Source organism: Buteo buteo, chromosome 4, assembly GCF_964188355.1.
Source record: "Buteo buteo chromosome 4, bButBut1.hap1.1, whole genome shotgun sequence".
NCBI lineage: Eukaryota > Metazoa > Chordata > Aves > Accipitriformes > Accipitridae > Buteo > Buteo buteo.
This window is the reverse complement of record NC_134174.1, coordinates 44788458-44815640: the sequence shown is the minus strand read 5'-3', so window position 1 is coordinate 44815640 and position 27183 is coordinate 44788458. Positions and strand designations below refer to the sequence as shown.

Below are 27183 nucleotides of genomic sequence, written 5' to 3'. Positions count from 1 at the left end.
TTGAAGGTTATAAGATCCCCTCTATGCTTATTCCTTATCTAATAGTAAAACAATATTAAAAAGTTTATCTGAAAAAAACAATAGATAATGTATTTTTTTAGTTTGCAATGTGAAGTGGGTTTTTTTATCCCCATTCTTTAGGTCTGTGAGCGAATCCCAACCATCAGTACACAACTGAAAATTCTCTCCACTGTCAAAGCTACCATGCTGGGCAGAACTAATATCAGCGATGAAGAGTCAGAACAGGTAAGAGGTGTAAAAATTGATGGTAGTGTGGAATTGTTGACCAGTTTTATGGGGAAAAATATACAACATGTAATATCAGATGTGTTCTGGGAACTTGATGTTTGGAAGCTTACCTCAGCTGTTTAGTGATGATAATTTTAGTATAGCACCTTGGTTTCTGGCTGAAAAGCTACAGTTTAATAGAGGAACATCAATCTTAAGCCAAAAAGCTACTCTGGTTCAAATTTTTGTATGAACAACTAGTTAATTTCCTTGATTTAACAGTAAAAAGCGAGCTAATGAAAGAACTTGCTTCTACAAAGATGGCAGGTTTGACATCGGAGGAGTAGTAACACCATCTGGTGGATTGTAGTGAAAATGTCTTCTCCCAACAACATCCTCAGTACTTGTGCAGTTCTGGTAGCTTCCAAATGCATGTTTTCAGTTGAAATCCTGCAGTTTTGGCTTCTGAGAGGGATTATTCTACCTTGAGACACTAAACTTTTATTTAGATTTTGCACAAATATGCAGTGAGAAATAGGAAGTCTTGTTTTGAGTCTGGATAACACCTGCTGGTTTCCAGAGGTTAGTTGTTTCATTTACTCTGTCATAGTTTAAGTCAGCAATAAACTGACTTAAGATGCTTGTCCTGGGAGTCCTCATGCATAACGGGTTTCCGTGCTACTGTCCCAAACATGGTATTTACTAATACATTGGAAATTTTTCTTTTCTTGACAGGCAACTGAGATGTTGGTTCATAATGCCCAGAATCTCATGCAGTCTGTGAAGGAAACTGTGAGAGAAGCTGAAGCAGCATCCATTAAGATAAGAACAGATGCTGGATTCACTCTTCGCTGGGTCAGAAAGACCCCATGGTATCAGTAAACACTTGCCACATAAGTATTGTTTTCTGTAACATAAAATGCCTTTTTTTGGTAACAGAAGAGATATATTAACAGCAAAATGTGCTGTATACGTGAGCTTAAGATTACCTTATGCTAATGCCCCATTCTAAGGGTATGAATTAAAAGAGATTGCATTTGAAATGTCTTTGGAACGCATTTGATGCCAAACACCTCAAAATTGCTTCTGACAATAGACAGTTCTTATCCTTTATTTGTTTTGCTTTTGAAGCTTCTTTTCATGAATTCTGTACTCCCAGAAGCACATTTCATTTATGCACTGTATATTCCAGTAGTTTCCATGTGATGATATAAAACATGGACCTCACTTAAGCTTGTGTTGAGAATCTAGGACACTATTGGTTACTTAGCAGTTTTTTAGGGACAATCATTGATACAGAAATATTCAACTTTTCAGTGGGGTTTTAGCTGGCTGTTCTTAAACCATGCAGAAATGATGGAAGGTGTGGGGTTTTTAATTAAAAGTGGGGAGAGATGAGCAGCAGAACAGTTGTAAACTGAGGATTAAAATTCCATGTCTGAAATAATTTTTTTTTTGCTTTTGATTTTTGCCTGGCAACAGTACTTTAACAAAAACTGGAGCTGTCTTTGTCACCTTCCTGTCACCCTGTAGGTAGGCATTCCAGAACTCTTGTACTGTACCGAAATCCTTTGCAGTGAATGTTAGTGGCACACTGTTGCAGCTTGAGACTTAGGGCTGGAGACCTTAAATCGTGGAACTCTTTCCTTCTTGCTTAATTCAGTAATATATTGAGATTAAAAAATCCTGGTTCTCTTAAGCTAGCTGCATGTCCAGGACCAGAAAATGCCACATGCTGGCTCTTTCCTTTTGAAAATCAAATGAGCACATGCAACTATTCTTTTTTTTTTTTCTTTTTCCCTCCATCTAACATTGTTCCAGCCACTCAAGGTGGAAATTAAAAGATAAAGCTGTTCAGTTAAAAAAGACCTTTTGCCTCACTGCCCTTGTTTCCAACAATGCATGAGCTTTTTGAAACCCAAACACTGCAGGGACATGAAACCCTTTTTAGGTAGTCTGATGGTGACCAGCAAACAGTGTTTCCTAATGCTAAACATACTAGGATATTTTTACTGGTTTTGAGTTTGGAGGCTCAAAATCTTTTTTCAAGTTCAAGCAATAGTGAATTGAATGAAGTGTTACTGTATCTTTAAAGAAACCCAAACAAAAGCACAAGAATAAAAACCACACCACACACCCCCCATACTAAAATGGACTTGTGATGCTTTTATCCTTCCATAATTGAACATGCCTTCATATATATATAAAATATATATATAATTTAATTGTTCCATAGTTTCTTTTGACATTTGACAGAAAGGAGAATTACTGTTTTAGAATGAGTCTCTATATTTGCAAGGAACACTTGCAGACTTCTGCCCTGATAAGCACTGACCTCATGATGCCCTCTTAATTTGCTGAAAATTGTTGCATGATCAAACCACCTTTAATGGAAGTGCCCTTGTGGAAAAACTGCTCAGTCTTAACACCTGGAAGAAAGAGACACACAACATAGTCAGCTGTCCTTTACCTGTCTGCAACAGTTACTCCACACTTGGACTCTTTCCCCTTCACCCTCCCTTCATTGCACTGTTATCTAAAAAGGGAAGTTAAACTGATTATAATACATCTGCCTCAAACTGTCCTTAGCAAGAGAAAGCATGTGTTCATCTTTAATTCACTCCTTGTGTCTGGGTATTATGAATATGTGGTACTTAAGATCTTTCCTTAGTATTCTCTTCCTGCAATTACCTGCAACAGGAAGAGGAAGGAATTGGTGCCAGAGCCTTAACCTGAATGTCTTGCATTTGGTTAGTTTATACCAGATCTTTAACATAATTGTAATGTAGTAATTTCTATTTAATAGTGAATAACACTGAATAGGTAGGGGTTATTTTTAAGGGATTTTCTAAATAGTCTTCCTGTATTACTTTTCAACGCTCTTCACATTTCCTCCTCCCCAGTTCAGGCTTCTCTGTGACTTTTTTTTTATTATTGTTATTATTATTATCACTGTTTAGTTGCTTGACTGATATTAATGCAATATTACTAATGCCTTTAATACATAATTGTTTATGCCAAAGATCACTTTTTGTTTTTTGAGGAATGTTTGCAGGAAAGTTATGAATCATGGTTGCCTTTGATCTTCTTCCAGAATGTTTGCTCTAAGTTCTTGAACTGTTTTGTAGAAGCTAAGATACTTGTCCACCTTATGCAATTACTGCATTTTTGAACACTACTGGTCTTTGGACCTGAAATGCAGCAAAAATTTGAAAAAGACCATGAATGTCACTTAGAAATGTTTTACCACTATAAAACTTTGTTTATAAAACAAAATGTATTGTATAGTCTAATGTTTTCAACCTTTCTCTGGTTCTGTTAAAACAATAAAAATGCATTTGTACAAATGTCAGCTTGTGAGCATTAATAACGGAGCAGTGGATAACACTAACAACAAGAAGAGCAAAAAGCTAAAGCAGCTGAAATACTAAAGCAGAACAGTTGTTTCTGCATATTCTGAACAGAAAAAAAGTGTGAAGTTTCTCCAAACAGGAGAAGGTTAAAACAAGTTGTTTCTGTCTTTTGTACCCATAGAACTAGTATTTAAAGAACTTACTGGAAGCTGTGGTCCAGTGGGAGAAAATGGGAGTTTCTCCAGAGGTCTGATGGTCATCTGTTCTAGTAGCACTGAACAAGGCTCTGAAAACTTCTGAAATGGGATTTGCCTGATCCTGTCAACAAGGGAAAAACTGCTACTCTGGCCAACACCTCATAAATCTGAATTTTACTTCACAAATTGAATGCAAGGGTGATTAGCATGGAATCACTGTCCTGTTTCCTTCTCTCCTTCAGAGTAAGAACCTTTTATAAACACTTTTTCTTGCTAAAAACTTCTACCAGCACACATAATGTTTTGACTTTGTGGAACCAACATTTATTGGTGCTGTAGGACCACATACGGTCCCACAGTGCCAGAAGGCATCTGGGATTTAGTAATAATAGGTAAAATTCAGATTTCATACTGTTCACACAGCTTTCTCCATATCTGAGGGATGATGAAAACTCAAGAGACAATCACCTTTGTCAGCACTCCCAGAGCTGGACACCTAGAGAAGCGGAGATCAGAAGTTGGCAGTACTAACTCCTCAATAATGACATCCTCTGGTTTCTTAAGCTGTACTAACTGTACAGGTGCTGGTGCAATTTTTTTTAAGTGGGAGAATATGAACATGGCCCCCCACCTCCCTGCAGATTCTGCAGTTGAGTTTCCTGTGTTTGCAGAAGTGGCAGGAGCCAGCACACCTACAGCAAAAGGTATAAGCCTCACTGTTTCCCTGATGAAAACCATCTTCATGTTCAGGGTGGTCTCCTACCAGGTGAGTGTAATTCTTGTTGACAGTGACTTCTGGTGGTGTGCTCTGAACTATGGATCAAAGCTTTTCCAGAGGCAGAAGCTTCGTATGTGCTTCCCTGGTGCCCAAGTTACAGAAGGTTGGCAAGGCTTGTTCTGTAACATGCTGAAGGGAAGCACTGGTGTTAAGACTAGCCAGTTCTGACACTACATTATGTTCTGTATCAGTAATGGTGTCAGCTCTGAAAGGAGATCTTGGCAGCATTTCCAGGCTGCTAATGCAGAGAGCAGCTCTAACTACACAGACTTAAGCTTGTGATGTTATCAGTTACATCTGAAGAGAAGACTTGTAGTAAAATTACTGTAACTGAAGGATGCCATTTGCTGAAACATGGAGCGGAACTATAGCATGAGTAATGAATTGATGGATGTTTCTCCAGTTGGAAAAGGTAGACTAGAAGGTTGGTAGCTTTTAATACCCGGTATTGTGCCTACCCAAACACAAGGCCTTCTTATAGGTCCTGGTTCTTAAAAGTGCTGTTTTATCTACACTTAATCTGCTGTAATTTCAGAAATTCAAAATGGTTGTCAGTGGCCAAGTTTCCCCTAGTGACATTACCAAAGTTACCAGTAGAGAATATATGCTCATTTCTTTTCTTACTGGCTTGCTGCCAGTGTTCCCATGGGTTCCCCCTCCTTTTTTCAGACTTGGATCATTTTTTGTCCCACTATTTGAAATTTTGACTACTGAATGACTTAAGTTCCTTTTCTTCATCTGAAGGTAGCACCTATTCATCAATTTGCAAGCCAAACAGGTTAGGGAAAGAAAGATTCTCCAGTATCTCACCCTTCCTTAATTCTGAACTTGGGTTTCTCAGCCTACCATCTACTGACCAAATGTATGGTTTGAAACCTTGATGGGTACTGTGGGACACATACTGGGTTACAGAGATAACAAGTTTATGCTGGTGTATAAGGAAAAGTTTACTCAGCTTTGCATTATCACTGCTGTGTCTTTGAAATGTCGTAATCTAAACATTAATTTTGCTCCATTTAAAAATAAAAAAAAGTGAGCTAACCTGCCATGCTCCTAAATGCCCTTTCTAAATTTTAAATAGCTGCACAGTGATCAAGGTTAGTAAAGATGTAGCAAACGGTCATCGTTTCATTGTATATCAGATGACTCCCGCCTAAGAGCATCAAGAATAGTTTACGATAGCATGAACATTTCACATGAGAGGATGTATTTGCAGTAGAGTTCCCTTTATTTCATAACATTAAAGCACGCAACCATTAAATACACTTGACACTTCTATTGTGCTATCTAAAAAGCTACGCTCCAATGTACACATGGCACAAATCTGGTGGCATCCACTTTGAACAAGTGGAACATTTAAATCAAAGCAAAGTCTTCACATAAAAAAGATCTTACTCTCTGCAACTGTATTCTTAAAAAAACATGATGGCAATGATGAGATTGAATGGAAAGAAAGTGGATTACTGAAGCAACAATCACCTCCCAGATTTAATGCAGAATGTTATTTTTATCAGCTCATCTGCAGATGGCACAAATGAAAGCTGATTAAGGCAAATACTTCTTAAGAAAGGCGATTTCTTGTAAACAAGGAAATTACTTTTTTCTTCATCAGCTCTTTCTCAGGAGTGACACTTGCTATGTCCCAGGCCCCTGTGGGATCCCTGCCCCTTTCACTGCTGCTTTCTATTTCTGAAGGGATTACATGATGCTTTGTGGAATACCAGTTTGCAGCTGGCTGTGAGAATAGCTGAGCTTTCTTTGCAGGTGGCTGCAGCAGCAAAACGTGCCACCACAAGACTCTTCCAGTGGCCTGGCTGGCCTTCATGATGTGCTTGGCCTCTGGACTTTGGTATCCGACTGGCAGTGTAGTGTTTGAGACATTTTGTGGATCATCTATATCAAACTATTCACCAGCGCAACAATTCAGTAAAAAAAGAGTGAAGGTGTATTAGAAAAAAAGTACCTTATTTTAAAGCTGTATTAAGAAAGACTAAGCTATGCTTTCATTTTAAGAGCTGCTGTGCACAAATGCTTTGATCCCAAACTAATCAGTGTCTATTAATTAATTGGCACCTAATTAATAGCAACATAAGTCACTAAGCAGTCAAGTTTTTTTTAAGGGGAATTTCCTCTTGCAAGTAGAGCATCTTCTCATGTCCTGACTTGGAATTTTCCTGCTTTTGTAATATATTTGACACCTTTAAAAGGCTTGTATTTTTCTCCATACATGTCTAGGCGATTCACTTTCAGTCCTGAAAAAGACAAAAACAAGTACAAAGTTAAAAGCAGAATGCTAGAAATCATGTCAGTCTGTTTACAAGTCCTGCTTTCTAGAAGCATATTAGAATTGGTTAGGAAGCTTATTTTCTTTCCTTTCACAAGTTCATCTGGTTTGAAACAGTAGAAGAGACCATTCTCGTCACCTCATCATAGCTGCCCTGGCAGGGTAATAGCTCTTTTCTGTTCTACTCAGTGAGCTGACATCCTCCTTCCAAGGAATGAACTACTGAACAAATGAGTTTATCTTCTACAGCTCCTGTACACTGCACTCATTTCCAATAATGTAGCTGAAGCAAAGGACAAGGTTTAGCTTTCTTTTCACTCTAAATCATAATTGCAGGGACCAGCAATCCCTCTGCTATTAACTGATTGCAAGGACCAGCCATCTCTCTGCTATTAATTGAGGAACGCCAGTAGCTGTTAATTACCTAACAATTTCAGGTCGTCCCCTGCTTTCTCACAGGTCTTTTATAGATTTAAACTAGCGGGTTGCAAGTTTAAGAGGAAACTGCAGGATTCTGTTCTTATACAAGAACTAACTGTTACTTACCCAGCAAAATAGTCTAAGAAGCAAAAGGACCATAGGCTGTACCTACCTAGAAGGGTACTACATGCACTGCCACCGATTCTCATCTACTGCCTTCAGTCACCCTACTTCTTCCCAAATGTGAGTCTTTGCTCTGTTAGGGTCTTAATCCTGCAAAGCTTGCTTGCAGAAGCATTTTACCCATGGACAGCTCACATGATTTAAGTGTTTGCAGACTGAGGCCTTGTTTGCCTTAAATTTACTTTTGCACGTACCCTATAAACTTCATTCTGATTTTACTTGTAGACTGTTTTGAAGATGAAAAACTAACCAGCTCCAGAAGGAAAGAATAGGAAGGGCATTCTTTAAAATTAATGGAGTTTTTGAGTTTTTTTGACCACTAGAAAGGGCTTTAGTGGTACAAGGCTAAGGCAAGTCAAGAGCAGCATGCTAAATCATCATCCATCACTCTTCACTAAAAGGATAAATTAGCATGTTTAAGGCAGAAGTCAACAAAGAAAAATCCATTCTTCTGTACACTTCTCACAGTCTTTCTTAAGCAAAACAATTGGGGATTTACAATTCCCAGCAAGGGAGTCTTCCAGCAAGGGTAACTGTCAAGTTTAGGTAAATCAGAATTTACTGGTTTGGACCAAGTTGACTTCAGAGCAGCATCTCCAATTAAAAGATAAACAGCTTCCCACTTCATTTCCTACTGCTACTCAGTCCGTCAGTACCAATTTCACATATCACCTATGCACTCACCTGAAATTGCAAGCTGTTGTATCTTAAACTGAATGTTTAAACTTGGATTCTCCTCTGGCTTGGGTGCTCCAGACTGCAGGTTCACTATGCCCTTCAGGTTTGGTAGCTTTTGAGGTGTAATTTTGCCAACATCCCATGTTAACACCTTGTCAGAAAAAAGAGAATAGTAGCAGTAGCTTTCTAGGAAACAACCTATAAGGTCAAGTTCATATTAAGCTTTTAGTTTGCAGGCTGGGTACGGAAAGTAGCCTGGTAGCCCTGAGAATTAGCCCACTGCCTGGGAGATGCCATGGTTAGGGCTCGTGCAGGTAGGGTGTCCTCTCTTTCCCAGCATTTCTTTTGCCCTGTCAGCATTCCTTAGTTGGTCTATGTATTCCATACATCTTGCTCCCTTAGTAATAGTGATTGTTCCTGTTGTCAGAGTGGGACAGCTAGATCCAGGAAGCAAGGAGAATAACTAGCACAAAGGTCATAGGAACACGAGAATGAGGAAGACAGGAGCAAGGCACTTGGCAAAAGAAGATGTTTAAGCTAGAGTAACTTTCTAAGGGTCACTTGTTTCCCATTGATTCTTACACTTTAAAGAAGATACATGGAACCAAGTTGGCCCTTTACTCACCCAATAAGTTGGTTTTTTTGTTCATATCATAAACTGAAAATTGTTGATAAATGCAGAAAACCTTCAGTTCTCCCTACTTTTACAAACTTTTGCAGTTACAGTCCACCTAGTTATCCCAACTCTTGGATAAAAACACAGTATAATTTATTTCTGCAGAGAGGAAAGGAGACTTCAAGTGTTTTTGTTAGTGTTTTTGTTTTTAAAAGATCAAGGTCTGTTCTTTTTGAAACAGAATGTTACTTGGAGACCTTTCACTTACAACTCAAATCAATTGCTGACTGAGATATTCCAAGGGCAGCAGAAAGCTCAGAGCAGGGTGTTAGAGCCAGCAGAATGGTTTGGCTCAGACTGCATTTCAGCAATATGGTTCCTGGGTACTAAATAGCTTCAGGAGCTTTAGGAATTTTAGGTCTCAAACCCGAACTTGGAGGCAAGAAAGCAGGACTCCCAAGATACTGTTTTTCAGACCCTTTGCTTTCCTTCCTGTGTGTCTTTAGGCAGATCTTTTCGAAGACGTGTTTTTATTATCTCCCGCTCCCTGTTTTTCTGGCTACCTATTTTCAAGTCTACTGCATTTTCTCCAGATAAGTATGTTTTAAAGAACATAAATTACAAAATATACCATAGCTGAAACCACTAGCAAAATATTGCTGCATCCGCTGAAGAAAAATGTTAGCGGGATGAAGGAGCAGGGGAAAAGAGGGGAAGAGAAGGGAAGCGAAAGGAGACTGATAATACCACATGTCACAACTGGTGTGTATCTAAGTTTGTAAAAGCAAATTTTAAAGACATTTTAATTCATAAACATAAGCTGAAGGGAAAGTTTTCTGTGAAGTGTGGAATGCTGCTCCAGTGCTCTGCAATACGTATGACTTGTTCTAATGTCATCTTAGATATTTAAATAAATAAAAACTTAAGACTTACTTTAATAACTGGGTCAAATGTATAGCTGCCTTGCGTAGCAGTGAGGTTCATATTAAGTACAGCCTTTGGCATGTGAACTGTCATGACAACTCCTTCTACTGTTTTCCCCATATTCTGTTTTGGTCCAATGGTAACGTCAAATCTTCCCGAAGAACTATTTTCCTTAAAACTGATCATATGTTTCACATATACAGGAATTGCCACCAAGCTGAAAAGAGAAGACAGTACCTGAATGCATCCTGGCTACTTCTCTGCTTGAGAAAATAACACTCTTTCTCATAAATAGTTCTTGTGTTTCTGGCAGGTATTCAAGTTAGAATCAGTTTGTTTCGGAAATGAAAAGTGATACTTAACTCTTCAACATCATTGCTTAAGTGATTTTATTAGCAGAGAATCACAGGAAAAAAAATATTTTCTTCCAAATCATTTGTCCTAATCTCTTTCCCTCCATCTGTTTGGGTTTTTTTTAAGTAATATCCCTGAACCAATTCTCAGAACAGTCACCAGCCAAATCGGACTTAGTTTGCAAATATCTGCAGGTTAGACACTTTTGCTTTATTCTTTTTACGAAGATCAGAGTCCTCTGTGTATACAGAGACTCAGCCACAAAGCATCTAGCAGCAACAATGATTACGAGGGATGAATAGCCCTATATTACTGTCATGTGTGGTTTATCCCACTGAAAAATGATTGCTGCGTATCAGCAGCAAACTGAAAACTGTTTTGTTGTTTTAGAGGGGACAGAGCAACAGATGAGAAAAAACCTGAGAACATGCATTTTAGCAACAATGCAAATTCCCCCCCATAACAAGGAGAAATCTGCAGTTACTCAGATGGAAAGTGGTAGATGGTATATCTGAAGAACCAGTGTGTCCAAACAGAAACATACTTCTGTGAACTGACACGGTAGGAGATCAGTCTGAAATTCCCATCAGGAGGAATAAATGAAAGGACTCTCTCAGACTCCCAGCGTTTGAACCGAATACATGGATGGAAGCTGACGTCATCCAGCAGCCGTGGGTTCTGTAAGTAGTGGCAAAGTGGTAAATGAAATCTCATCAAGTATCAGCAGTTTGAACTAGCTACTGAACTCTACAGAATTCCTATTTCTTAGACTCTAAGTATCATTATCTAAGCCGTTATCTAAGACATGGTTCTGAGCTAGATGGATTTTTGGTCTGACCTTCTACAATACGATGCAAAACTTAGGTTATTTTTTGTATGTGTAAGACAAGAAGCAGCGATTGCACTCTTAAAATTTATATACTCTGATCATTAAGAAAAATAAATCGTGAGCAATTAAAATTCCTCAATATGTGCTAAATTTACCATGAAAGAAAGAGAAAGATCTGGCATTCCTGAGAGCTTAATACACGAATCAATAACACCTTGGATTTCTGCAAAGACAGTAGAACCTGTGGAGGAAAAAAAAAAAGATACTTAACATTATTATCAAGGGCCTAACAAACATTGTGAAGTGCAGCTAGAGAGCACAGATGACATTTGCACAACAGTCAAGAACACTCCAATCACAGATAAGAAAGGTCATTCCAGTTACCTGTGGCCTAGGCAGCTTGCTAACATACATGAGCCAGAGCAAACAGCTTGTCCCAAATCAGCTAATTATACTTGTGCCAGCTGTTACACAGGACTTGTACTGGATGGGCTTGAACTGGTTGCCAGCAATGAGCAAATAAGAGTTTCAGAATATACAAGCTCTGAATCTTCCTTTCTTTCATCCCTGTCCCCTGTCTCCAGAAAACTAGCAAGTTGTATAGTGGTGCAGGGAAGGTGAAGCACATCAAAACAATCAACATCAAAACACAGTAAGTTTGTGCTATAAAGCTCTAGATAATCTTGGCTTTCACTAGCGTGGCTTGTTTAACAGTATGATTACATTTTCATCTTGATGTTAAATAAATCTATAGCTGAAAAACCCCAAAGCAAGAACACCAAGAATCTTATCCAGGAATGGCTCATTTCCTTAAATGCCCTATAAAGACAGAAAGGCATGAGCAGGACTCTGGACTAACTAGCCCTACAAGCAAAGATTATTTTAGAAGATATGTAGAAACTATTGTTGATCTAGTCAAGGGGAAGGAGAAACTGCAGGTTAATATTTTGCCTGAAAAGAAGGGATCCTGTTTCAGATGAGAGCAGTTAACTATATTCCTGTGAAACAAGATAACATCCCTATTCTAGGGGAGCAACCTTAGCTACTTCTTAGTCCTAATGAAAGTTAGGAAGAAAGATTCTTGCATTGCTAGTCCCCAAGAGATCAGAGCAGAAAAGAGTAGCTATGACTGCTGCAGCGATCTTCAGTAGGAAATTTTAAATGCTCAGTGGACACTGATTGGGCTTGAAATACATACAGAAATACAAATATGGTCTTGATTATAACTCCTCAGACTAAGCACTCATACTAGTCTTGGGAATCCTATTGAGCTAGGAGCGTAACACAGCTGTCAGGGTGTTCTGACCGTGACTGCTACCTTCTTTTAGTTTCAAGACACCGAGACTAAGAGCTGCACAATAGCTATTTATGACTATCCTGTTCAACAATGGCCAAAGCGTTTGTTGAATTGGTGTACGGAACCAAACCAACATTGACTACTGCTACAACAGCAGCACCGAATGAAATCAGAGATTTGCTCCCTGTCCCATACCACCACAAAATAGTGTCATGCAGTCTTCAGTTATGGTAACCAATGGCCCCAATGACCAAAACAGCAGGCTCCTGTTCACAGCATAGCAGTTTTCTTTTTGCATCAGTTTTTTCTACTTCCTGGCACTGCCAACATTTACATAAAAGTTATCATATTCCTCCTCAGACTTAAATCTCAGATTAAAGATTTTTGTATTTGAAGATATCATGTTTCATTTACAGAAAAGAAAGGAATATTATTGTGCTTCATAGTACCTGGCTCCAGTTTATATATAAGGAAAACAATACTGTCCAGCTATTTTGCACCATGTTTTGTCTTGCTATCAGAAGAAAGCTAATGAAAGCTTTTGTCTTGCTCATTTGAGGGCCTATGAGGACTGCAGTAAATTGTTGGCAGGAACAATGGAAGAAAATTTTCTCATCACATTTAAAACTTCAACTATTTTTCCATTTATATCTCTTGAGAGATAATTAATATACAAACAGAAAACATCTAAGTACAGAATATTTCTTGTGGATGTTCTTGAAGCAGCCTAGAGCATATTGTTATTTTAAGATGAACTGAAGAAATACATTTGGGCATGTCATTTTAAATTGTATATTTCTATTTAAGATATAGGTTCATGTCTATAAAACACATGCAAAAAAGCAGTTAGACAAACATCAGTAGCTAAATGTAAACACATTCAACAAACAGAAATGAGTTTGCAAGGCATCTTACCCGATTTGTCTATAATCGCATCAATTTCTTCAATGACATCAAAATAGGCTTCGTTGTTTGTGTATTTTACCCCTGCTCTGCGCCAAGGAATGTTGGACAACTGTCCAGTGGGAAGTGTGTCACCCACATTACTACTGCCTTAAAAATGAAAAGGAACTCAAGATCAGTAATTAATTACTAGAGGAATGTTTCAACTGCCAAAATTAAGAATCAAAGCAAGATTTGCCCCCAAGAACTGCAGACTAGAACCTGGACCACTAAAATTTCATTCATTAGGTGATGTGAATGCACTTTTAGTATGTGTCCAGACTTATGTGTCCAGGTTTTCAGACTATATTTTGCACAGCAAAATACAAGGCTCAAGCCAGCAGGAGGTTTGAGTGGGAGTAGATGGGGGGCTAGGTCCTGTGAAGGATTTCATCACTACAATTCAAGGCATTACAGCTTCTTGTGAGGGCCTTAAGGACATCTCCCTCTTCTCCTCAGAGTTTTAGCTGGCTGCCTTCAGGGCTGATTTACCAGTAAGAATTGTAATGAAGACAAACCTGGAAGAAGCCTTAGGGAGGTCTGTCTCCCCCTTTGCTTGGCAGCTGTTGTTAGGCTGAGGCTCTCACCCTTGGTACCCATCTGAGCTACCCTGCAGCAACATGACAGCCATGTCTACACTGGACCACATGCCAAATCGATCCAGACCCTGGCCCACAGACTTGACTTTCTGGCTTGACCTGTCTCATCATGATGGATTTTCCTGGCTATCACTGAACTGTAGATGACCCTGTTATCAGATCCTGACCGACCTGTTGGCTCAAATTCTGGGCTCCTTACCCGTGATGCCTCTGCCCCTGCCTGCCTTGCTGTCACCCTCAGCTCCTAGTTCTTCATACCACCCAGTGTGAGAAAAGGGCTTCCTGAGCTACCTAGTTACAAAGTAAACTAATGATTCTTTAAAAAGGAAAAAAAAAAAAAATCTTATCATATCTGGGGCTTAGGTGACTGATCTTGGAATCCCAGTATAGTGGAAACAACTCCCTCTGCTAGAAGTAGGTCTCAGGACAGTGTGCCCTTTAGCACAACAAATGTGGTAGTGTGTCCTGCCTTCACTGAGAGGCTGGCAGCCAGTGGTTAGCATTTCTACACAACCTGCTGGGTAGGCCCTCTCCTAGAAGGCAGAAAACAGAAGTTTTCATTCTTTTGAGCTAGTAAAATAGCTCACAGAGAAAAAACCCTCCCTAAAGTCCACCCCAGTGCTGTAACACATGGGGGACGAGTTGCAACCATTTTCTCACTCCCACTGTATCTCTGAAGGGGAACAGTGGCTGTGGCCGTGCCTTGCGTCCCTCAGCAGCTTTGCAGGGTGCAGCAGTGCTACACAGGCTGGGCTGCCAGACCAGGCAGGCAGAAGAGCTCTCAGGTGGCTGTTTCCCACTTCCTCAGTGCTGAGCTGTTGACAGAGACAAGATGCAGGCTGCCCTGGGCAGGCGCTTTAGGCTCCTAGGGAATTCTAACAAGGCTTTAGATAAAACAAGAGGATTTGATGCTGCAACCCTTGGCTTCAGGAGTCTTAATTCCCCTAACAGCGGTGCATCTAGTCCATTAACGTCATAGGTATTTTTCGTAACTACTACCATCCAAAACCACATTAAAAAAACCCAAACAAACCCAAAACCCAGAAGTTAAAACTGCTGAGATTCATACTCAAAAGATTAAACCACATGTGCTACCTCAAAGACCCGCTCCTCTGAGCACTACCTCTGTGTGGCCCAGTGGCCAACCTACTACCCTTCTCTAACACAATGTACAGGCAAACATCTCGCATATCTCTGACCCCATGTGACACCTCATGGCGCACCTCCTTTGCACCCGCTTGCCAGACAAGCAGATTCCACCAGCTCAGCTGACAAACATTCGGCTCTGTCAGTGTGAGACATACCTATTTACAACAGCCTGAAACCAGCTCTGAACTTGATGGATGCTAATGGTGGTGGGGGCAGGGAGGAGGCTGAGGATAGGCTATTTGCTTCCCTTCATGTTATCTCCTCCTAGCCAGAAAAGATTTATTGGATATCTGTTATATACCTTTCTGTAATGATTTCTTATAAAATGCATAACCTTCTCCAATGCAACTTAGTTATTCAAACCTCAGGGCTAGCTCTGTACCAATCCCAGAGCACCTGTCTCCAGTATGTGCTGTCTGTGCTGGGAACTGTTATTCCTGAGGGACTTCAGCAGCTGTGGCTGGACCAGACAGTGCTAGTGGGAATATCAAAAGGGCCAGGCATAAACTGCAAATAAGGAGGAAGTTGCTTTTATTCAACTTCTAATTGTGAGAAGTGGCAGGACAGTGGCCTCACCTTACAGATTCACACCAATATGATATTATTTTTTAGCTATAAAGCATGATGGGCTTTTGTTTTTAAGCAGCCAGTCACCACTGAAAATTATTTCTTTTCATACCTGTGATGGAGTTGACAACGGAGCGCAAAATTGTAGGAGGCTTAATCAGCTCCTTCAATATGTTAGATTCTGTTGCCAGTGGAAAACCATTGTCTAACATTTCTTCTAGAAGTTCATACACAATAACCACATTGTCCTTAATTGCAGTCTCAGAACATTCACCGAAGTAATCCTAAACAAATCAGGGATTACAAAGGAGAGGATTTTTATCCCTGTTAAATTGCTTAGCAAAAGTTTGTTTGTTTTTTTGCTTACAGACACCCCCCCAATATATAGAGGAATTCTAGTGCCTAAACTGACTAGCTACTTCTGTAGTCTGATGGCATCATATGTTAAGGTTACATTTATCATCTAATTAAAAATAAAGACAGCGTGAACAGTGAAATTGATGTAATCTGGTTTACTAGTATGTATGTGCTAAAGGTTCTCCCAGTTGTGAACATTAACACATCTTCAGTTAGAAGACTCATAAAATAAGGAGACTGTCTTCTGACAATGCTCAATCTTCACAGAGGTTCCTTTATTTACAGTATCTGTGAAATGGGCTGAAAACTGACTCACGCTTCACAGCTCTTTCCTCCCTACAGAGTGCTTCATGACTGCATGCTGCTTTTCATCTATATAACATGAACGGTACAAAAGCTTACAGAAAAAAGACAGCATTTACAAAGTGTGATTTGGGTTTTAGTGCATGTGCACTGGCAACTATAAATCAAATGAATACACAAAATACACCTTCTTTTCCTTTGTACTCTATAAACTAGTGCTTGACTTAGAAATTGCAAAGGGGGAAGTCACTGACGAGGGTTTATTACCTTCCTTTAAAAGAAGTTTATACAAAAATTCCCTTGGAATTATTTCAATTTTAGAATTATTTAATGGTGACAGACCTGGAAAGTATCTGCTACTCGGTGCAGAAATTCAATTACAAAGAGTGGTGGCACTTCTGTCTGTATGACAGACACAAAGAAGATTTTATCCCGATAGATGCTGATGAGGTAGTGATGTGGCGTTGAGATGACAGGAGGCACATTCTCAACATCGATTGCTTTCTCCTGAGCTTCAAAGAAATAATCACACACAGACTGGCTCACAACACTCTTCCAGTGCTTCTCCAAGAATATGTCACCAGAACAGTTTATAAGAAACAGGCTGTGGATCATTTTCTGTTGGAAACACATTCAAAGAAGTTAAAATGAACAAAAGGATGTAAGGATTGACATCACTGTTTCTTCTCCCAGATTCCCTTTCTTACAATGGTCATTCTTTGTTAACATGCACTGTGAATTTAAGAAAAAAGATCTGCTTTGCTGCTTTCCTTTAAATTGCATTTTCTTTATTTAGAGGAATGTTCCACCACAAAATATTTCACAGTGGATTAAGTTGCTAACATATATCACAAAGTAAGCAAGAAGCTAGCACCCTTGATTTCCACTTTCATCCCTATTTGGTATTTGTAATTTATTTCTTAAACAAAAGCTGACTTTCATGAGTTGGCACTCACTTAAACATGTTTGGCAACATGTAAGGGTAACTTACACATAATTTTCCTATGATGGAATTTGTGTAATATTTACACACATAATTAAGAATTGCGCTATCTTAAAGATACAGCTCTTTAGCTTGTCAGCTTTCAGCTACTGAACTAGAAAAGTGTTTATTTGCTGGCTGATTAGTCTTTTACTTATGATCTACGCCAATCTGCACTGGGATAAAGGGTTGTAATTCATTAAAAGTACACAAAACGAAGAGTTTAAAACTGATTTCATGAATAACATTGCCTCAAATGTGCTTGACACATGAAATACGTTTACATAAAATGTTTTACACTTAAAAACTCACTCATGAAAAAGGGGAGTATGAACTGCAGATAAGGAAAGTAACTGGTTTTTCTTATATCTTTAAAGATTTACAAATAACATGCCTCAGCCACTGATCCTTCATTTTATTCATGGGACAAGAAGCTTATTTGCCTTTTTAAAAACTAATTCCCAGTCTATTTCTTAACTGTCAATGAGATACTAAGTGAACTAAGTTGTTGATTCAAATGAAGTGAATAAACCATTTTCTCCACATTTACAGAAGAGACAAATGCTATTAAACTTCAGTTTATCTCTTTAGCCTTTACATGAGACACATATAATGCTTTGGCTGACTTGCAGCATTACCACCCTCTGACAAAAATAAGGTCCAAGTTTAAACTCAGGCTTAGAAAACAAACAAAATGTAACCCAAGCACTGGCTCATCAAGGTGAAGTTAACCTTGGTACTTAACATCCTGCAAAAATTCATTCTGTAGTCAAAGAAGCTGCCCCTGCCACTGGCTATTCATTCCTTTTGCCTGGTATTGATTTGAGCAGGTCTGTGGTTCCGCAATTACCTATATTAGGAAACTGGTCCAGCCATAAATTGACCCAGAAAAAGGAGTTTCTGGTCCGATCAGCTTCCTGATGCAAGTTTTTACATTGCCAGAGAGCGCTACAGCTGGCACAGAGGAGGTGGCAGAAATGGGCAGATGATAGCAATGGAGATATCCTCAGTTGAAGTTTATTTAGCCTTTGGAGGAATCCATGACTGGAAAGAGACCAAACAGTTACTGGGCATCCACACCTTGAAACAGGAAGACCACCATCAGCTCTGCATGTCCAAGTGAAGCCAGACACATCTACCATAAAACCTATCATAGTTTTCATTATTCTTGGGATGTTTGGCCAGGATCATGCCATAAAATGCAGATAAAATTTGCTTCTTCGCTAATGTTAACTCTGGCACACAAATGTGAAGACTGCACAGAAGCATCTAGATGTAAATGGCCCAGTCCCACAGAGATTTAAGAAGTCCAAACACTGCATTGTTCAGCTTCATTCCAAAATACTGGAATAAGCACTTAGCTCCATCCAGAGTGAGCTCTTGATGCTGTGTCTGAATCTAAACTGCCCAGAGTACTAGTCTGACCTTCCATCACACTTGTAACACTGAAAAATGGCCTGGCCCTGCAGATCTTGACAATACAAAAGTATGTCTTCCAAAGTTGAAAGAGAAGGTGAAAAAGGACTACTGCAGAAGGTAGTTAGCATGCTATTTCCCTCCACCTAAGTCAGCATATGTGGGAAGGTAGCCAAGATCCAGTTTTTCAAATTCTAAACTCCAGCTGCTCCTTCACATGCATAACAGCAATGTGCTTATCTTCACTGGGGCCTTGCCAGGTCTTAGATACCTCCTGCTAAGAGCACACTGTCTTTGGTGGTAGACACAAAAAGACCAATAGTCAAAACGTAGACAGAAAAATCCAACTAAGCCAGTATGGTATACAAAAGGAAGTTCTTTTGGAAACTGTGATTGCCAATTTGCTTAAGAGTGGGAAAGGAAACAAAGCTTCAAAACATTATTACGTGTTTCTACTGTATCTCTCCTGGACCAAATTAATCTCTAATTTAGTTTGTTGAAAAAACAGACGATTTTAATACTGTGAGCACAGCATTCTTATAAAAGAGCCTTGACACAGTTGCTTTAATCCAGTTCAACTAAACATGTTCTGAATTTAGCCAGTGCTGAACATTAAAACCCTCCAAAATCTCCTGGATAGTCACACAGTGGTGGCAAGTATAATCAACCACTGAATGTCAGTATTGTTCCACACCAAGCCAGCCTAAACATATGAAGGTGATCAGCTATAAAGCTTAGAATAGTTCTCTGTACATTTTAATATGGATACAATAGCATATGTGTTAACAAATATAAGACCCAATTCCTCGTAAATGCACACAAAGCTGCATAGGAGAGTTTCAGTACAAGCAGCACCGCTAAGGCTCCACTTCGAGAGGACTTGACCTACAGCCCACTGTGGAGAAGCTATGCTGGACTGCGGGCAGCTTTGGACAATACTCTGGCAAAGTATATCAGATACGTGTGACAGTGTTTTTAAGCCCTAGCAATTGTCCTGCTGTTAACGCTCATACAGATTCTATTGATCAGAAATGATTGCATTTGCCACAATATACTTTTAACAGGCACAGCCGTGCAGCAGGCCAACATAATCGCTACATAAACACAGCCACTTCATTCTACTGTGCCTGCAGCAAGCTCCTGGCGCACAAAATGGCTGTGTTAGCAGGGCCTCTTCTTTTGCAATAAGTTCCACTTAGGACATTAGACCATGACTGATATGCAATCAAGGGAGGGCATGGGTAGCCAGAAAGGGTGGTAGCGTTGGACCACTGTCCCTATTTACTCATCTGCCCCAAGCTGCCCAGGTACCAGCTGTGTTCATACGAGTGTTTGTGTGGCCTCGTGGTGAGGTGCAGTAGCATACTGATCCAGGGGACCACACTTGGCAGATTACAGCTTTACAGTATCTGTGGAAACTCAGCAGTAAAATCCCACCTAGCTGCCTACCCTATCTTCTGGGTAGGATGATAGGGATTACAGAATTTCCCACAATACATAATTATTCTGCTTCTAGCGTAAGAGTTCGCTTCAAAACCCCTCATTCCTTCTTCACAAGTTTTAGCAGTAGACTAATTTGCTGCTAATTTGAAGTGCTCTTGAAAATCAAAGCGCTCTCCTTGCAGCTTAAATATAGAGCAGGCAGACCCATGGGCACAAGCCCTGCCCTATCAGTCAATAGGCAGCTCAGTTTGTACGCTTCCCCGTGCTGACTAGAATAAAGAAGCTCTTATAGCAGTGGGGACATCAGTCTATTATACGCAAGACTAAGTGATTTATCCCACACAGTGTCAAGCAATTGGCACCAGCCAATTAAAGATGGATTTCATGTTGGATATCTTACAACTAGTGCTACTACAAAAATATCTTATGTAAGCTATTCTTTAACAAAAATTACTTACAGTGCTCCCAATATTGAAGATTTCCCTGCTACTCTATTTTTGAGTGCCAGATTTCATTTCAGGCACGTAGACATCCCTGAATTAATTTCTCAGTACCCTACCTTCTTCTATCTCATCAGAACATTAGATTTGCAAAGAAAAAAAGATTAAATAATGCTGAACATAAAAAAATCAATCTAGTAACAGTAAGATTCCTCACACCAACAGGTCAAGTTAATACTTGTGGCCAAACAGCAAAGCACGTTAAGAGCTGCAGCACTTTGAGGGTAAAGGTCTTGAATCAAAGTTTGTAAGTTTAAAAAAACAGTAGCAAAAGCGCACCACCAAAATTTAAGAATCGTGAGAGTACCTGTGCAGCAGTGTGCACATGCACCACTTTGAGATGGCAGCATAAAACCACTCTATGTAAATACTGAAAGTGTGCTTCTAGAACTATTTCAGAAATATGCCTCCCATCTCTCTGCTTTTAGGCCTACCTAAGAAGCAGACTGAAGATGTACATGGATTATTATTATTTGCACCTTTAGTCCAGAGCAAGCCATTCTAGTTCATTTTTAGCAGGCTGACAGCCTTCCATACTACTGCCTGACTGAAAGGCATCACACAGGCAATGCAGCAACAAGCAGCCCAGCAGAGGTTTTGCAGCTTCTCTTCACAGACTTCCCATTCTTGCTCTGACAAGCAAAACTCCATTTGATTCTCTGCAGTCATTTCCATCCTACCAGAATTTGAAGTCCTCACAGAAGAACTAAATATTTTAACTAAGGCGCCTTCAACATGCTGTTTCCAAGTCTGTATCTTTTCTTTTAACTAAATCTGGATTTTGCAACGTTACTATTCTTTCAATCTCTTGGCACAGAAACATCTGGACTGAAGTCACAGCAGGCTCACAAGACAAAAGTGGAGCTCTCTGGCAAGAGGGAGAGGCTGTGAGAATGGGAAAGACTGATTGCACATGCTTGCCCTTAGCTACAATTAAGTACTCTAAAATGTAATTAATGCAGAAATACTGTTACCAGCTGCTTCTCCATAAGACTGAGCTGAGTTACAGTGAAAGCTCTGAAAACTGGGAAGTGAAGAATTTATCACTGACCTCTGCAATGCCCTTTAGAGCTAGCAATAATTACTGAAACCAGCTCAAAATGGGACCATCACTGGGAAAGTATTCCACAGCTTCCACATTCCCTGCATTTGGTGTAGCTGCTCTGAAGGGTGGAAGGATTAGTGGTGGTGGACTGTCTGAGCTTCTGTTATGTATTTGTGGAAATGAACTTCTAGTGACAAGCAAACGGAAAGTAGTCAAATGTTTAAAGTAATCTGGAGAAACAAATAAGCTAAAATAGGCAGTTCTATTTCTATTTTAAAGCTAGTATTTTTGTCACAACCAGCTGGTCGGTAGTTTAGCTTTTTCCTATAAATACAAGATGTGTCACAGATGTGCCACAGATGTGGCAAAACTAGACAACCTTTCATCCCCACCGCCCCAACCCTATTCACTGGCTCTTAAAACAGCAAACCTAATGAAGAGAAGTCCTATTAAATACTTGAATGACATTTTCAAGACAGCCATGTATGGCAGCTCTGAACATATGTATAACTGGCTAGACCAACCTGACACAACATTAGAACTTGTGATTCAAACTGATACACCTGGAAGTCTCAGATATTACCAAAATGTGAATGTTCTGTAATTTCACAGTTTTTGTAAGGCTCCTAACATTGTTAGCATATCTTACTGCTGCTGGTCAAGTGTCATTAATCTTTGTACTTATAAGATGTCCATGGCTTACGTATCTGCACATTAAAGTAAAAATGTTTTTGTAGCCCTTCTGAAGAACTGCTTGGTGTACCTCTCTGTTAGTCAAGCAAAACTCCCATAATCAAATCCAACTCTAATTTAACACCATGAAGTGCTTGTGTCTGTGCAACTACTCAGATGCATATTTTATCAGCAAGATCATCCCTATTAAAGACTGAACACTTTGCTTCTCAGATATATACATTTATATATCTTTACTCTCATTTAAAACACTGTTAGTAACTTTCTAGAATTGTTTTTAAAAGGAAGTTGTCCTTTAAGAATACTCTGAAGTTGTCTTAAATCAGTGTTTGGTATCCGTAACAAAATTTCCAAGTTCCTCCATGCTTTTACCAACAACAATCACAGCCTGCTTAAGGATTTGTGCAGCATTTCATCTACTGACTGATGAGCTTTCTAACAATACATTTGCATGGTGCCTCTGTTCAATTTACTTCTAATTGCTGGCAAGATAGTTCCATCTCTTGCCAACAGAACAATATTAGATACTGAATAATAGAACAATATTAGATCCTGAATAACTGCAGTTCCCTTTGGGACCTGCAAGAACAGAAAGCTTCACTATAAAAGCTGAAAAAGCAAGAGTTTCTTAGAAAAAAACACCCACCAAAACAATTAAAAATTCATTGCTTTAGGACTACTAAGGGGCGACTGAAGAAATTCACTCTCTGAAAGCAGTACTGAATAGATAGAGAGGACCAAATGGACACAGGTATGGTGAATATCTTGTCAGGCACTTACTGTCAATGGGATTTTCAGGAACAGACTGATAATTAGGCTCATATTCCAGCCAAACCATGGAGAACTATGAACCGCCAAGGCAGCAGGATTCAATCACAGGATATAAAAGCCTCATCTCAGTAGTTCTTTGGGAAGATGTTTTCCATTGTGCTCTCCCAATTCACTGCTCCAGTAAGTCTGATGGGCCGGAGGACAGTGCTACCAGCTTTATACTGCTCTTTTTCACAGGCTCTATTTTAAGAGGCACTCAAGGTTCCAGAAAGGACAAGCACAGTGCCAAAGAGCTATGCACTACTGAAATACTAGATCAAAGCCAACAAGTATCACTGGAACCCTGCTGTAACTGACAGCTCTTACTAATGTGTGCATTCTGCCACAACTAGTCCAAACATATACAGTAGAAAGAAGGCATGTAACCATTTTTACCTCCCTTCTCTTCCATGAGAAGGGAGCAGAGAGGCACACTTTTAATTCTTCCATCCTATATGAATAAAATCAGGCTCCTGAATACTAAGTCTTAAAGAATCTTCTACGAAGTTCCTGTTAAAAAGCAGCCTCTCATGCATTATGTTAAATAAGCATAAAAAAGATCACTTATTTTCTGTGTATTAACTAAGTTTTGAAAGCTATATAGGAAGGTGTAAGTTGGTGGAAAATAAAAGGGAAATAAGAGGAAGGAACTTAACATTTTAAAAAGGTTTAATTTGGTTTCTTCCCATTATTACATCCACAAACTACAGCTGCTACTTGTCACCTGCTGTTCAGACCTCTCTACCTCAAGGACTCCAATTTCTCTTTCATGAATGCTCACGACAAGGTTTCTATTTAAGATTCCTAATGCAGAACTGCTTGTAAGGAGAGTTTTGTTTGAAAGAGTAACTGGGACTTAGCTGGTGCATAGCTATTTTGCACAACAGGAGATTTCATTTCTAGACAAGGACAGTAAAATTAAGCACTAGAGGGCGTGGAGTGGTCTTAATGTTTAATTTGCCATCTGCAAGGAGCTTTCAGGTATGTGCACACAGATGGGAAAGAATCTACTTGTCCTATATTTTTTTTTCTCAAAACCAGTTTTTCTTGTGTTTTCGAGTTAGCACCCAACACACCACAGATTAAGTCCCAGACATTTACAGTGAAATACAATTCAGATGGGGTTTTTTTGAACAAATGAGAAGCTATGTACAATTCGAACCTGCTGGGAACTGCCAGCTGAATCATTCTCATAGTTGGTCTAGTCAGTTCTTTTGCAAAACGTTGCTTCCATCATTTTACCTCTTGCAAGAGTAATTTAATTTGCTTGTGCTTTTCTTGCAGAATAGGTTTTCCTCTCCCATACTGTAGTCTGCCACCTATGAACACGAATTTTCATTATTCAAGTATGATTTTTTTGCCTGGTTGTTTATACAACTGCTACATTTAACGGTGAAGCTATTCCTCCAGTTTGATCAACATCTAATGGGTACAAATCATTCAGCACACTGAAAAGATGGTAAGTGCATTGCTACTTCAAAGCAGGTTAGGCCTGAAACAAAAGAAGCAACAACCTCCACTCAATTACCCTGTTAGGTACTGAACAGGGCAGAAGCCATTGTGCAAGGCACAGTGGTGGATGATAACGGATTAATTTCCAGCGCATATTATGCAAATCCACACTCACAGCGCCCCTTACTAATTAAGCAAGTACAGCACGACCATAACCACTAGGTTTGCAGCAATGCTGCTGAAGAAAGATTCGGGTGATCTGGGTGCCGCTCCTCCTGCAGACCCCCCCCACCCCGCGGCTCTGCTTCAGGTTTTGCCTCATATCTCATGCAGGCCCTGTGCCATCTCCCCTTAATACTAAACTAAATGACCGCCGTGGGTATAATCCCGCCTTCTCATCACTGCTGATCATTTTAGAGAGTAACCTACGTGGATCCCCCTGGAACTGGGACACCGGTCCGAGGAGACCCCAGGGCAGGAGGCACGCCAGCCGCTTCCTCGCCCGACCTCCCGCCGAGACCCTGCACGCCCGGAGCCCTGACAGGCGCCGCCGGCCGGGCCTCGGTTCCAGCGCAAGCCGTGCTGTTCTGCACACGCACCAGAGCCCAGAAAAATATTTTTTTTTTTATTCAAACACGGAAATAATTTTCTATTTAAATGAACACCAAACAACGGCAATGGACGCAGGTTAAGACGGGAGGGCTCGGGTTCACGGGGCAGTCTCCCGCTACCACCGCGGACAGGGATGTCACCCCTGTCCGACTTCAGCCACCCACAACGGCCGGCGGCTGCGTACGGGGCCGGGGACAGGCGGCTCCCGCCCGGCGGGGATCCCGCGGCCGCCGCCGAGGCCCGCCCCACCGCAATGGCCGCCACTCCCCCCCGAACACGGAAACCAAGGCCCCCGCGCCCTCCCCCCCCCGTTAGGCCTCCCTGAGCGGCCCGGGCCCCTGGCCCCCGCCCCACGTACCTCCCCCGGCCTGGTGCGGCCCGTCCCGTCCCGTCCCGCTCCCGGGGCAGCGGCCAAGATGGCGGCGAGGCCCCGCAGCGCGCGGGGCCGCCCCCCGGCGGAGGCACGGGCGGCCGGGGCGCTGCCTGCGCTGAGCGCCGAGCAACGGGCGCCCCCCCGCCAGCCCCGCCGCCGCGGCCAGCCGCCCGCCGGCGCCCCTCGGCCTCGGCGGCGGGCAGGGGACGGGGCTTGCCTCCAGGCGCTGAAACCGCCCGGGCGGGCGGGCGGCCCGGCAGCGCACCGCTTGGCAGGAGCGGCGGGCGGCACGGCCTCCCCTCCCCCTCCCCGTCAGGCTCCCGGCGCGGCCGCCCGCCTCGCCGCCCCCGCCCCCCGGTGGCTGTGCCGGCGCGGTCGGCGGGGCGGGCCGGGCCGGGCCGGGCCGGGGCTGGCGGGTGGGCGGGCCGAGGCGAGCGGAGCGCGCCGCACGCCGCCTAGGGCGAAGATGGCAGCGGGGGAGCCGCAAGCCAAGAAGCTCAAGCTGGAGCAAAAGCAACTGAGGTAACGGGCGGCGGAGAGGGGCTCTTCTTCACCAAGAAGCCCCAGCGGATAGCGGAGGGTCGCTGGGTGCCGCCGGTGCTGCCCCCGGTGGAGGACGAGACACGTGCCGCCGCGGTGCGCGGCCAAAGTCACGGCGGGAGGGTCCCGCCGCGCCGCGCTGGGCTCGGCCGGGCTGGGCGCGGTGCGGTGCGGACGGCCCCGCCGCGGGACCGCGCTCACCTCCCGGCGGCGCCGGGCGCACGTGGAGGCGGGCGGCGGGGGCGTCCCGCTGCGCTGCCGCGGCGCCCCTGCTCCTGCCGCCGTCGTCCTGGCGGCTACCCCTCCGCCCCCCCGCGGGCACCGGTGCCCGGCCCCGGTGTTTGCCCGGGGGCGCCGCCGGGCTGGACGCCCCGCAGCCGGGGCGGCGGCGGGCGGGAGCGCTGCTGCCGTGGCGGGGGGAGGGGGGGGCGCGGGGTCCTCGCGTTGCCTTGGGGTCGGTTAGTGCGAATGAGCTGCCGAGCACCTGGACGGAGTGGCGCGGTGAAAGGGAGCACTGCCTGCAGCTACGGCTCCCGGTATTGAAACAGCTTGGGTTGTCACCCAGCGTTCCTCGTCTTTGAAAAGAGCCTCCGAAAGCCCCCAATACTACCCTTGAGGGGGTCTCGCTGTCCCCCTTAGACAGGAACTTAGTTATCTGAAAATTCTCATTAACAGATAATGTTTTCTTCAGGACACGTGGAATATTTTTAAACGCTTTCATACTGAAATAATCTGTGCCATTTGCTATACTTCCTTATTTGTGTGATCACTGTATAATATCGCTGACTGAATCCCATGTGACTGATGGCCTGCACCGAAACAAGTAATTTATTTTTAAATGTCATAGCAGAAAAAATATAAGGCTTCTCAGTGCAGGAAGCACGGTCAGAACGAGTACTGAGAGAGCTATAGCGGAGCTTTTGTTGGTGCAGTTTCTGGTTTGTTTTCTTGGGATCATTCAGACACGAATATAATTGTAAGATAGCTGATCTCCTTTCAGGTATTCAGTATAGGAAGAGGATTAATGACATCAGGCTTGAAAGGTCCAAAATTACCATGGCGATAACCGATAACTTGCTCAAATATAGCGTAAAAGAGATGGTCTTTAGTACTGAGGTGAGGACAGTCCCTTTCGGTACTGATGTCCTTACTGAAAGAACTAATCCTATTAAATTTGTCAAAGTCGGGGTACTTGCTTCTTTGGCAGCTGAGTGACTTCTGAAGTCTAATAATAGTTGACAAGCTCAGCTGCAGATAGT

At 41.9% G+C, this 27183-nt stretch overlaps 3 protein-coding genes across 15 annotated transcripts in view; 2 read left to right on the top strand and 1 right to left on the bottom strand.

Annotated features, from left to right (window-relative positions):
• Positions 1 to 3575, top strand: part of VCL (vinculin) — a 65661-nt gene extending 62086 nt beyond the window's left edge. For all 7 annotated transcript variants that reach the window (XM_075025721.1, XM_075025718.1, XM_075025715.1 and 4 more), the window contains 2 exons: positions 142 to 246; positions 964 to 3575. In XM_075025721.1, coding sequence (XP_074881822.1) covers positions 142 to 246; positions 964 to 1110 — 252 coding nt within the window. In that variant the 3' untranslated portion in view covers positions 1111 to 3575. The remainder of the gene's footprint in view (positions 1 to 141; positions 247 to 963) is intronic.
• Positions 3576 to 5754: 2179 nt separating this feature from the next.
• On the bottom strand, positions 5755 to 25498 carry AP3M1 (adaptor related protein complex 3 subunit mu 1). 4 transcript variants are annotated; one of them, XM_075025731.1, is made up of 10 exons: positions 25370 to 25497; positions 24110 to 24266; positions 16401 to 16676; positions 15511 to 15682; positions 13057 to 13194; positions 11000 to 11085; positions 10560 to 10693; positions 9671 to 9878; positions 8128 to 8272; positions 5755 to 6808 (listed from the first exon to the last, which is right to left on the bottom strand). In XM_075025731.1, the coding sequence occupies exons 3-10, from the start codon at positions 16671 to 16673 to the stop codon at positions 6708 to 6710; spliced, it is 1257 nt and encodes a 418-aa protein (XP_074881832.1). In that variant the 5' UTR covers positions 16674 to 16676; positions 24110 to 24266; positions 25370 to 25497; the 3' UTR covers positions 5755 to 6707. The 4 variants fall into 4 exon arrangements, with proteins under 4 accessions (XP_074881832.1, XP_074881831.1, XP_074881829.1 ...); XM_075025730.1 differs by lacking the exon at positions 24110 to 24266 and adding an exon at positions 17891 to 18084 and having other exon boundaries at positions 25370 to 25492; XM_075025728.1 differs by having other exon boundaries at positions 24190 to 24266; positions 25370 to 25491.
• Positions 25428 to 27183, top strand: part of ADK (adenosine kinase) — a 300352-nt gene continuing 298596 nt past the window's right edge. For all 4 annotated transcript variants that reach the window (XM_075025725.1, XM_075025723.1, XM_075025724.1 and 1 more), the window contains exon 1: positions 25428 to 25906. In XM_075025725.1, the coding sequence (XP_074881826.1) occupies positions 25428 to 25906 (479 nt within the window). The remainder of the gene's footprint in view (positions 25907 to 27183) is intronic.